This window comes from Cornus florida, unplaced genomic scaffold, assembly GCF_030987335.1.
Source record: "Cornus florida cultivar Cherokee Brave unplaced genomic scaffold, ASM3098733v1 CherokeeBrave_3.0.0_Hap2_Chr06, whole genome shotgun sequence".
In the NCBI taxonomy this organism is placed as follows: Eukaryota; Viridiplantae; Streptophyta; class Magnoliopsida; order Cornales; family Cornaceae; genus Cornus; species Cornus florida.
In genome coordinates this window covers 85,855,692-85,868,943 of record NW_026775576.1, presented here as the reverse complement: position 1 = coordinate 85,868,943, position 13,252 = coordinate 85,855,692, and the positions used below count along the sequence as shown (strand labels likewise).

The window sequence follows — 13,252 nt, the reverse complement described above, 5'->3', positions numbered from 1 at the left end:
CTACTTGAGTTCAAACCGGACTTTGGGGGTGAGTTCTAAGTCACGCAATTCTTTTAAATAGATGTTGCTTTTAGGTTCAGTGCATGTTCCCGTTTTGTGTAATTTAGATTATGTTGCTTTCGAACTCCCGCTCTTTGTGACTTAAGGTGAGCTACGATTTAATTATTGTCCTGTCCAAGTTGCATGTGAAATAGTTTCTCCTTTCATAGGTATGTTTTTCTAAGTAGTACCTCGTGCCAGACTTCCTGTCCTCTAATTATGTTCCACACTTCCCTTCCTGTCCTTTTCAGACTTCTGCAATTCAAATAACAAAAGTGGCAGTGTGGCACCCACTGGAGAAGGTTTTTAGTGTAAGGGTGTTATTGTGCCACATGCTAAGTGGTATCAGAAACTAACTCACATAAAGCGGGAGCGAAAAATGAGAGTGGAAGCGTAGGAGCAGCAGAATTAAGTTATAAGTAATGAGAATTTGAGCGAGAGTGTGCGAGGAGCGTAAGAGCGACACTCGTTAAGAAGAATTGTGTGACTTAGAGAAGAAATACCATGTCACCTACTGTCTATTTCTTCACCTTTTTGTCACATAACATAGCCTTCACAGTGGTCTTGTTAGTAGAGTTTACAAACTCTCGAGTTTGAGTCCCTATTTCCCTTAATTTGTCCCAAAAAAAAAAAAAAAAAAAAAAAAACCTACAACCTATATGGCTTACTCGTTACTTTGTGGTATCATTAATACCATGTCACCTGTTGTTAGGGTTAAGCTCATTTATTTGTGAGTTCAGTTCAGCTTGGTTCATTACAATTTTAAAAAGTTTTGGTACGAGTCATTCAATACCAAAAGTTGTTCGAACTCCTATTCAAGATAGTTGTAGTTCTTTCATAAATTTGTATGAGCTTATACAAGTTTGTGAATTTATGTTTATGAGCTTATACTGATTGGTTTGATTACTCAACAAGCCTTCGCCAGCTTAATTGATTGATTTGATAATAACACGATTCTAGTTAAAAATTAATTTCAAAAACTGCTCATTTGCTTAGCAAACGAACTTGAGAATGGAGAGTGGGAGACACTTTTGGTAGTTTGTGGGGACACAGAAGGCAAGTTGTTGTTTTGAGTAACACTGACGCCCCTTGTATACTGATTAAATTCAAAGCATGTAGCTGACTCATGCCGAAGAAACTGACCATGTTCCTTTGTTTGACCTGTAAACATGGCCCACAAGACAATTATATCATTATCTCAATAGCATGCAAAACATTCATATTTTCTCACTCGATGTCGGCTGTAATTAATCCTATTCATTATTGTTTTAGGAATTTGGCTTTTATTTTATGTGTTTTTAATACACAAATATTTTTGTATGGTTTAATTGTAAACTATGAAGCACGAAGGAGTTTATACCAATGTCGTGTTCATGTTGGATACTCTTGCGTTCGATAATTTATATACGTGTCTTTAAATAAAAAAATATATATATATTTTTATTATTTTGAACACTTTTTCAATATTTTCAGACACTTTGCATACACTTTCACCATACTTTCGGATATTTTACCGACACTTAAATTGACACTTTCAAACATTTATAACATGAAAAATGATATTTTTGTCGACAACTTTTTACCGACTGACTGACGTGGCGGGACATGTTCAATCTCTCACCCTATCCCAAATTTCTCTCTCAAACTCTCTCTCGTCGTATGTTCCTCAACTTTTTAGCACAAATTTGGACTCCCAACTCTTCCGTCTTTGCAGTGTTTACTTTGGTTCACTCCCACACTCCATCCCTAATTTTTTTTTTTTTTTTTTTTTTCCGCATAAATTTGTAACCTAACTTTAATCTCTCACCTCATTCTCTCGTATCGGTGAAATTTAGGACTAAAAATTCAAGATCTAAAATAATAAGGCTTAAAAAATTCGATCTAAAAGTAAGGGAAATAAGAGCAGTTTCACAAAACAGAACAAAATATATATATACATGTACATATATATACATTCAGAAAAATCATAAAATATTTTATGTAAACTTAAATTCAAATCAAATCGAGAGGCTGTTTTTGTCGGTTGTAATTCAATGATTTTTTCAGTTATTATGTTGTTGGAGGCGATCCTATTTGTTTTTAAGGAAGTTCAATTAGGGAGAAGAACGCTAAAAAATAAATAAATAAATAAATAAAAGGCGCAGATAAAAGTTTTATTGTCATTTGACATATTCAGCCATCATTTAACATGTATTCAACCACGTAAGGAGTCGTTGGTTTTTTATAGTTGGGCAAAATAAAATAACATCACTCCATACACATATGATCACAAGTGAAATATTAAATAGTATTTATTCATTTAAAATAAAATTATTATTATAACAAAGGAGTGGAATAACTATATATATATATATATGATATAAAAGTCATTACAATATAATGCTATTATTTAATATATGTATATAAATAAAAATTTATATTTATATATAATCGTGTCCAAGTCATACTGGTATCCTATATTATAAAAATTTGACGTGTCTATATATTCGTGTCGTATTTATATTCCGTGTCCGTGTTCATGCTATACATATTGCAAATAAAACGTTCTTGAACAATAAAGATTTTTAATGTAATTCCATTTTACTAATTTTTTTTAGCACACATAACTATTAAAAATTTTACACGACACCTTTTTCATTATGTTGTCATTAAAAATTAAATTGCTATTTGAGAGTATTGAATGACAATTTGAATTTAAAATTAGAGAATTTAAAATCAATATACGACCACTTGTAGGAGCCTTAACTCTACAGGGAAGATAAAATGAACATCTAAGTCTGTTTCTTATTAAAATTTTATAAATACAAAATCTAAAATTCTGATTCGATGCTCCTAAATATAGGACATGTTGAATATTCTACTATTTTTATTCCAAGTCCAAATTTCTACTTCCCTTTTCTTTCTCATCTTTATAGAAGCATGTCAACTTGTTAACTACTATCTTACTTTTCAATGGAATGGAGAAAAATAAAATATTTCTGCTGTAACTCCAAAATCACTATCATGTAACAAAAACAAAAACTCCACTTTTAGTTTCAAAAAAAAAAAAGCTAAAGATTTATTGCCAACACATACTGCTTTTTATGATGAATAATACTTAACTCTTCGCTAGAGGATCTACACTATTCTCATTAGTGATGTGGACCAATAATAAATCACTATTTTTGTGATTTGATAAGTAAGTATTTACCCACCATATTAAATTTAATAATTAAAAATGATATGTATATTTATTATTAATTCACGTTACTAATAAGAATGGTATACATCCTTTCAATATTGCTCTTTTACGATTACACAGATTTGAATACTTGCATGCCAATTGATAATATCCATAGTAGAATGGTATTTTGATTGTGCCCTTTTATCAATTTAATACCAAATTTTCTATTTCTCAACCAGTAAAAAAATATAGTGACAAATTGAATACAAAAAAATGTATCATAATCATACATATATTATATAAAATTGCCTGCATTCATATGCTGATACAACAAATAAATAAACAAATTGAACAACTGCCATAATTCATCTGCTAATACTACAAATAAATAAACAAATTGAACAAATTATACGATGCTTTTACATATTTACATCAATCATTACCACGATCTCTGAGACGGGTCGATCAAACCTAATTTTATCTAGGAAAAAAAAAAAAAAAAACCCTAATTTTATCTGATTTTTTTTTTTTTTTTTTTTTTTTTTTTCTAATACTCGTAATAAAGAACTCTCACAATAGTATTTAAAAACTCCAAATCTCTTCGTTTTAGATTGAAAGAAGAGGACATACGTAAGCTGATCCCGATTTTTCTTATCACCTTTTTTTTTTTTTTTTTAATTTTTTTTTTTATTATCTTTTATTTATTTTTTCTCTGATAATAGTTCTCAGATGACTATAAGCGGAGAATGGCCGAGACTGTGATGGGGTGATAACGGCGATAACGGAGGTATTTCAAATATACCCTTCATGTCACCATAATCCCAAACGGGTGCCCAACTCGACGGCGTCAAAGGAACAACTGATGCAGAAACACTCTCCGTCTTGTTGTCAGATTCCGGCGACTTCTCCCTCTTCACCGTCACGCTCGGTTTCTCCTCCGTCTCACTCTCTCTGCGCCTCTTTCGGCCAGTCTGCGCCGGCGGCTCAGACTCCGGCGGATTCCCAATTTCATGAGGAAAATTCAGTATCGCCTTGCTTCCACGCATCTTGAAAGCCGCTCTGTCGTAAGCCTTCGCCGCCTCAATCGCGGTGTCAAACGTCCCCAGCCAAACCCTAGAACCTCTCCGGTTCGGGTCCCGAATCTCCGCCGCGAATTTCCCCCACGGCCGCTGCCGTACTCCCCTGTAATGCCTCTTCTCTCCATAATCTGACACCTTCCTTTCATTCACCGCCGCCGGCACCACCGGCGGCCTATTGATCCCCCCAAATCCCGACAACTCAACCTTCTTCACCGGCGACGGAACCGAGATGCTCAAGGACGGCCGGCGATCACTCAAGCTCGCCGGCTTATGCATCTTCGTATCGACGGCAATTTGCGGTTTTGCTTCGAATTCGAAGTGATTAAAATCAGTTAGGGTAGAATTGGGGGAGGTATTGAAGAAATCAAATTCAAAAGTGTTGGTGATGTGAAGGGCAGAGTGAGAGTCAGAACTAGAAGTTTTGGAATTCGAAATTTCAGATGATTCAGAGGCAGAAAAATTGAGATTAGTTACGAAGTTGTCCATGAAGGCAAAGTCATCGTCATTGAGAAGGTCTTGGCTAATCACCTGCAAAGCTGACGCTTCGACTGGTGAGGCCATTGAATTCTAGTTTGAGATGATTTTTAGAGAGAGAGAGAGAGAGAGATAGATATATATATATGTTCAGATTCTAAGCTGGAATATATATAGAGAGGGGGAGATACAAAAGTGAAGTGGAAATTTGATGAGTGGAAAATAGGGAGTGAATTGGGGTTGATATATATAGTACAAATTGAGGTTATATATATATATATATTGTTGCTTTAAAAAAGAGGCAGAGGAGGTTTCACACGAGGTTTCGAGGGTGGTGGGAGGAAGGAGGTGTTTGTGTTATCGTATTGGGAAGTGAAGCTACTAGGGCGCACACTCTCTAACTGACGATGACGTGCTCTTTTTTGTCCTTTCTTTTCCTTTCTTTGATGGATTTATATATGTAAGTCTATGGTCCAAACACTCCACCAAAACTTCCCCTTCCAGGCTACTTCCATTCCTTCCACTTCCGTTCCATTTTGGAAACCAACTCAATCTATGTACGCAATTAATACTTTAGGCTCCTTTTCAAAAAAAAAAAAACAATTAATACTTAGGGGTTGCAGCTAGTGATATTGCTATTTTAGTTACACGTCGGTAGTACTTCTAATTTGTTCGGAATAAAAATTTAGTATTTATATAACACGAGCGTATAAATTTTTGGTCAATGCGAAGAAAAATAATGTACAAAGTGTTTGCATTGTCAATAATTGAACGCCAGTTCAAATGAAATTTATTGCGTAGGCGGGAGTGGGAGTGGATTGTGTGTGGTACACAGCGTGGTGGACCCATAGTCCACCGCGACTCATAATTTTTAACATTTTTCTTCTATATACATCCTTTGATGTTTACTTTTTATATTATGACTTTTGAAAAAGACATGTAATTAATGTATTATTATTTTTAAAATTACAAAATTATGTTTTAAAATTTAGATATGTACCTAATATATTACTAGGTTTTGAGATTTAAAAAAAAAAAAAAAAGTAATTAAGAATGATAGCATGGTTTTGTTTGGACTTTTTAAATGACACAATTAATATGGGATACCCTAAATCAAAAAAATGGACTACTAAGAGTCTTTGCTATGTTTAGTTGCAGGTAGTGATTGTGGAGGGATGGATGAACATTTTTTATATTTGGTTTGAAGGAATGCAAGAGGGGAAGGAAGCAAAGAGGGATGAAGAAGTGTCCCTCATTTATTTATGCTTTCTATCCTCTTAACTTTTTGGGGAAGAGAAGAGAGAAAGAAGGAATAATTACTTACAAATATAAATTTCAATTTTAACATTTTTAAAAAAATTGAAATAATTATCTACCTTTTATAGTTTTATATAATGAGGGTGTATTAGTAAAAATAATATAAAAACTCTCTCTCTCTTTCTTTCAAAAAAAAAAAAAAAAAGTGTCTTGTTTCAATTTTTTATATTATTTTTACACCATTCATCATTTTCACTATGCATTCTATTTAACCAAAAAAAAAATAGGAGAGACACATTACCTTCGCAGGAAAGCTCCATTCATCCCTCCCCATTTCTCTTCCATCCATTTTTCTATCCTTCCAACTAAACGAATCAAGACTTTTCAAAAAATCATATATATATATATATATAATATTTTTTATTGAAAGGCAAAAATGTATTCCCTCCATTTCAAAAAAAGTATCATGTTTTTTTTTTTTTTTTTTTTTTTGGTAGTAAAATAATCACATCTTTCAATATACATTCTTGGAGTTTAAAATTTCAAAATTAAATATTCAAAACGTAAAAAGACAAGTTAGTAACTTACAATGTATGTCCCACGTGTCCCTTTAAAAATTACTACTTTCCAAAAACAACATTTAAATTGGAACGAAAAGAATATATATTTTTGATGGATCATACTCAGACATCCATTAGTCTGTCATTTCACTATTCTTTTTATATTATTCATTTTACAACATCTTATTTTTAAAAGTAAAGAAGATATCACTAAATTATAAGTAAAGATAACTTAATAAGAAAATTGAATGTTGATATAGCAAACTTGAATTAATATTATTTTGTTCATGGTCAATTAATGGGACTATTTCTTGACTAAACATATATTTCGAATTTCAATAAAAATATATTGAAGACACGTGCGACGACCATGAGACATACAGCTTGACTTTTGCACCACATGGAAAACTACTTTTCAATAATTCAGTACTTTTATAAAGGTAAAATCTTGACTTTCATGCCCCTGTATAATGTATCTACCAACCACCTATTGTCACTTTGCTAAACTAAAGCTAAAATGTTAAGCATTTGCAAACTTTCATTAGAGATGACGAGTGAGAACACCTTTTTGCGTCTTGTACTTGGCTTCAATATTGTTTCAATAGCTGCGATCCGTTGGACTAAAATTTAATTTATATATTTCTATAATATCTAGCTACATATTTTATGCATTTGCCAACTTCAAAGTAGGGGATGAATGAGCTAAAACACCTTATTGCGTCTTGTACTTGGCTTCAAATCTGCGTCAACAGCTGTAATATGTTTGGACTATATGTATATATATATTATATAGTCTCTGCAGATATTTAGTAGACAGCTGATCGACAAATTAATTCCCAAGATTTTTAATTAAGTATGATTTTATGTGAATGAAGGAGCCGACGTCTTAAGAGTAGAGATTCTTTCAAGAGCTAGCTCAGTGGCAATTTTGAAATTTGTATAATTCTCAACATCTAAAAGCGTCATAGATTTCAATCAAATTCACTTTCAACATGGAGTACTTTTTAAAAAAAAAAAAATAGGTAGTTAATGTAATATGTTTATGAGCAACTTAAAATTAGAAAATAAAATTTTCCGGAAATGAAATTAAATAAAGAAAATGCTTAATTACTTTCTGTTTCTAAAACCTTTCTGTACAAATACATGTAGGCACAATTATATATTGTGGCATTTGTTCGAATTTACATTTTAAAGTATAATATTGTAGATTCAAGTCTTTATATTAGGCATCTACAGACCCAACATAGGACCAGTGGGGAGAGATTCCCCCACTGAATTTTTTTATATTTTTATTTTATTTCTTAATTTTTTTTAGAATTTATGAAGATGTTCCTACTAAAACTATAATTCGTCCCCACTGAATTCCTTTTTTTTTACATTTTATACTCCAAACTTTTGAGAATTTATGAAGATACTTTACTAAAATTACAATTCATCCCACTAAATTTTATTTTTTTGCATTTTATACTTTGAATTTTAGAAATTTTATGAAAAAAACTCCATGAAAATTACAAAAATTGACCAATTATATAAGTTTGCCCTTACAAAAAAAGCCGTCCCTTCACAAAATTTTTTTGGTCCGTTACTGATATTAGGGTTGTACTCTATTAAAGAAAAAAAAATTGTGAAATAACTTTTTTTGTCTTTTTTAAGTTGTCATTTTGGAGACCTCAGACCTGGTGTCGCAAATTAATTATTTCCCTATATTATATAACCTTTTTCTATATGGTTGTGACACAAAGATAAGGGACAACTTGCATTGATTGATCTTATAAATAGTTATACTTGCTACCTATATATTTATTGTGCAAGTCTCTTGAAGGAATCTTACAAAAAAATTTAGGTGCATGCATGTGCATCAATGTTTCTGTGCATATATATAATATTTGTTACCACATCGAATATATATCAAAACCAATGTTTTTAATTTCTGTATAATAAAATACTTATTTCAAAGATCTACTTTGGATATTGCTCTCTAAAATATGACCTGGCGGCCAACTGAAGGAATCTATGGCTCAGAAATTAAAGAGCACTATTTTATAGGAATCAAAAATTAATTATAATAATTAGAATTCTTAAATAATCTTACACTTTCTCAATATATGTCTTGTTGCAAATTTTTAATTGTTATGTACATAATTGATTGTTTCTTTAATGGGTGAGGGATATAATATCGACCATCAACGAAATAGTTTATTTATTTATTTACCAACTCATGTAGAATACTGCTTGCATGTCTTGTTTAATTAAATGCCTGTCACAGCTATGCCCTCGATCTTATTGTTAAGCTGAAAACATTATTGTGTATCCTGATACCGATAATAAAAAATAAAGTAATGATATTTATATTGATTTGTTGTAATGAATTATCTAACCGAATGTTTCTGATTAGTTATTTATATACAATACATGTAAGTAGAAGGCTCACTCCCAGACTTATTTCTTTTAATTGATCCATTTATGCATAAATAAAAAAGTGGGTCTCCGCTTGCATGTATGGTACATAAATAATCAATTATCAACATTAGGTTAGGTAATTCGTTGCAACAAATCGGTATAAGTATCATTATTCTAAAAAATAATAATTTACTATTTTAAAAAGTCAGTATATTTACTAATTTCGGTATTAGACCGTTGCATGCATGATTGCTTCACATTTATATCATGAAAAGAGTACCTCAGATGTATTTTCATGTAGATAGTTCCAATTATACTCACTCCTAATTAATTAACTTGTCATAATCCTTGTGGGAGTTGTTGATTGTGCGTAAATATTGTAAATAACAGAGGGTGATATTTAAATACAAGATACAATATAGAATCAACTAAAAGTTCTCCTTTCTTTCATGCCTTACGGTTTCTATTTAAAGTCTCAAGCCATTACCTAAATCCTTCCGCTCTCGAGACGATAGCCATCATGATCCTATGGGTCTCAATAGGGGCGATCTGGTCCTTTGACTTCGAGAATAAGTACTATTACATTAAATGCATATCTTTTCTAAGAGGGCTGTAACTGAATTTATTAATATGATGGTTAGTGTTGTACTCTAGGTGTGTAACGTCATTGGTGATGCAAGACTCACGCCCAAACCAAGTGAAGTGGGACTTGCCACATGGCTTGGTGGGTTAGATCCCCTACAATTCTCTATTGGGAAACTTGGACCCAACACACACATGGCTTGGTGTGTGTGTGTGTGAGGTATCACCCACATGCACACCCAATTTTTTTAGAAAAAAAATTAAATTAAGGGTCGTTCACATTCAGTTTTTTAAAGTTTTTCAAAAGGGCAAAAAGTACTAAGAAAATTGATGTTTACATAATTGAAACAACCCTATTTTTGTTTTTTTAAAGGTTCTTTGGCCTCCAATATATTGACCTGGACTATGGAGATCATCCCACCAATGGGTGAGGGCTGCTGGTTGATGCGATTCCTAGGGCAACACAAATATATGTATATATATATGTATGTATGTATGTACAGGGACGTAGTCAGGATTGTCTTTCAAGGGGCGTAGTGTAATTGATGAGAGGAAAAAAAAAATCAACTTAACACAATAAATATACATTGTTCACATAATAAAAAATAAAAATAAAAAGACAAAAAAAAAAAAATCACAGCAAACGCATATCAATCTCACATAAATAATTTTTGATTGAAGAGATTGTACCAAAGAGGACAAGGAGTGAGGAGTTTCAAATAAAATATATTTTATATTATACGACACTTCGAGAAAAAAGTGATTCCTTGGGCTTTGGTAGGTGAATGACAAAATCACTCCATCCTTTGGCTAATTTTTTTTTTGAGAGGGGGCATATTTGAACTTTCAAAAATATATACATATAATAGTATAAAAATCAGAATTTCAGGGGCGGCATGTGCCCCCTCTAGGCACATGCTCCCTCTGGCCCTGTATATATATATTAGATATTGTTAATTGAGAAAATAATATCACCAAGTTACAATGTGACATATGATTATAGAATTATGGCGGACTTTGGCGCACTAAGTATTCCTCCATCTCATTTGGAGGTCATCTTCAAGTAAACTTCAATTTAAGCTTGAATTTAAGGCCTGATCACTCACAATGGTAGACACATATACTAGAATTATCGCTCCTGAAATAATGAGATAACTGATAATATGAAGAGGCGGATTTGTAAATGGTGAGTTCACATATTATAGGACAAACTTATCATTCAATATTGGTTTAGTCTACGAGTAGATCCAATTGGTGTTCGATACAATTAGGATGCATTTGGTGAATATAGCTAAAAGATATATTTCCTATTTCCAATTTTACTCATACTTAATTTAAGCTAATTTCAATACAATTAAGATTTCCAATCTTTATCAATGAAAAAATATGTGAAAGATGGTGATTAGAAGTTAAAATGTGGTTACTCAACTTATTGTGCATAAAATGAGTGCGTGCAGAAGAAACCTTTGCAAATATTTCTTCCTCTTTTTCTTCATCATCTTTTTCCTTTTCAATTATTAGCTCAACCGCACAATGTGACTTTTAAACTTTTAAGTCCTTTTTGTCCTTTGTTTCGCGAGTCCACAACTTCCTAATCTTCAAAGACTTTGATAATTGAGAGTTATTACTTCAATTTACTCCTTGCATAATTCAGTGTATATATATATATATATATATATATATATATATATATATTTTAACGTGAAACCCTATACCATGTTTTTTTTAAAGTACACTTGTTTTCAAAATAAATCGATTTTAAAATGACACTTACTCAAATCAAGCACATCAAATTTATTCAAAATATATTTGTATCTCAATTCTCTTTCAACGTCGGTGTTGCATTATCGATGAATAGACTCTATAACTCTTTTTTTTTTTTTTTCAATTTCATTATTATTATAAGAAAGTCCACACCTCCTCAATTATGGAGGAGTGATTATTGAGAGCATCACTTCTGGTTCATATCCCATTTTGAAACGTCGACTTGACAAATGAAGACATGGCTTGTCTCACTGTTCAAGGAAGTCAATTGAGTGACGCCTTCTTGCTTATGGCGTACCTCTTTTTTTAATGTTGTTACACATTGAATTCTTTATGTACACATTTCATATATTTTGATTCTAAAATAAGTCACTCTCAATAATGGCTGTATATATAATAAATATCAACTCAGCACACAAAAATCAAAATATCAAAGTTGACAAACTGAACTATGGTGATTTTGTCATCGTCCCTGTACTTCCCCCAAATCTTGTTGTACTTCTACTGTAATAACGAAGTCGTATCCTGTGTAAATTACTCTATTAGCCCCACATCATAAATGTCTCTTAGGATGTTTTATTTTTTAAAAAAATATTTTTAATTATTTCATTCCATTTAAGTTTTGACCATTTTCTAGACAAACAACCCCTCCTCTTCTGATCTGATCGGCATCTTTCGCATCCACTTTCTCTAATTTAATCATTAGTAGGAGTTACTCTTCACTTGTACCTCATTCCTAACTTAAGTATCGGTGTTTTTCATCGTCGTTGTGATAATTAAGCACTTTGATCAATAAGTCGTTCCTTGTACGGATCACAATAATGTTTTATGTGCACTTTATTCATCAGCAATTATGCAACATTTTGAAAAACATGAGGACTTAAAGAGGAGATATTGATTGTCAAAACTAGTTTGTTTCTATATTGAAAACATGCACACACTGATTATTTCATTCAGTACCAAACTGAACTAAACTTATCATCAATATATGTTTGAAAATATTTGTAGCTCTGTATGACTCTGTGACTCTGTCCAGCTAAAATATTGGCCATAATATACAAAAATATATAACAAAGGGATCGGAGTTATGTGACATTTGGAGCTACTTTAAGTGAAACTCGAATCTGTACATGTTTATGGTTTGTTGGTTACCATCAATGTGTTCCAGGATGTGACATGGTGAAAATATATTCAAGCTATGGAATGATTGTCTAAGTCCGTCCCTATTTACCTCCCTTCTAGTTACATGTGTATAATAAATCGATCTTTATCGTTAGTTTTATTGACAATCAACGTTAATGTGGTATGTTTTTTAGCTTCATGTGACATATATGCCTCTCAAATTGTTGTGAAGTCATTTTTGTCAAATATTTATTATTATTATAAGAAAAAAACAATTATATCCCATTCACACTTTCCATCATCTATTTTTTTATTAGTTTGGGGTATAGGAATGGTTTATTCTCACAATCATTTGAAAGGTATGATTGCCGTAGCAAGTTAAAAAAAACTTATCACATCAACGTTGGTCAACTTTAATAATTAGTGGAAGTACACATGCATAAATAGAGAGTGGAAACTGCACTAGAGGTAAGTCTCCTTAAACTATATTTAAGGAAAACAAATAATTTTGAATATTCTTAAACATCTTACAAAACTTTATTTTTTTCTCCTTTTTTTTTAAAGTAAGTCGCAAACACATATTATCGTCCCATATCATATATATTTTGCAGGTATGACTTGAGTTCTCGTCATTCAGGTAGAACAAAATATCACATGGGTTAGGTATTATCAAATATATATAATTTTTCCTTGCCAAGAAATTTACGTACTCATTTGTTTTTATTGAAATTTAAATTTTTATCATTTTTTTTAAGAGGTAGAAAAAATATCACTGGACTATAACTTTTAATAATTAGTCAATTTAAGTTTTT

General features: G+C 31.7%; 1 protein-coding gene across 1 annotated transcript; it reads right to left on the bottom strand.

Annotated features, from left to right (window-relative positions):
- Positions 1-3,578: 3,578 nt before the first annotated feature.
- LOC132312531 (ethylene-responsive transcription factor 5-like) lies at positions 3,579-5,074 on the bottom strand. Its single transcript, XM_059810922.1, has one exon. The coding sequence runs from the start codon at positions 4,840-4,842 to the stop codon at positions 3,928-3,930; it is 915 nt and encodes a 304-aa protein (XP_059666905.1). The 5' UTR covers positions 4,843-5,074; the 3' UTR covers positions 3,579-3,927.
- Positions 5,075-13,252: the final 8,178 nt, after the last annotated feature.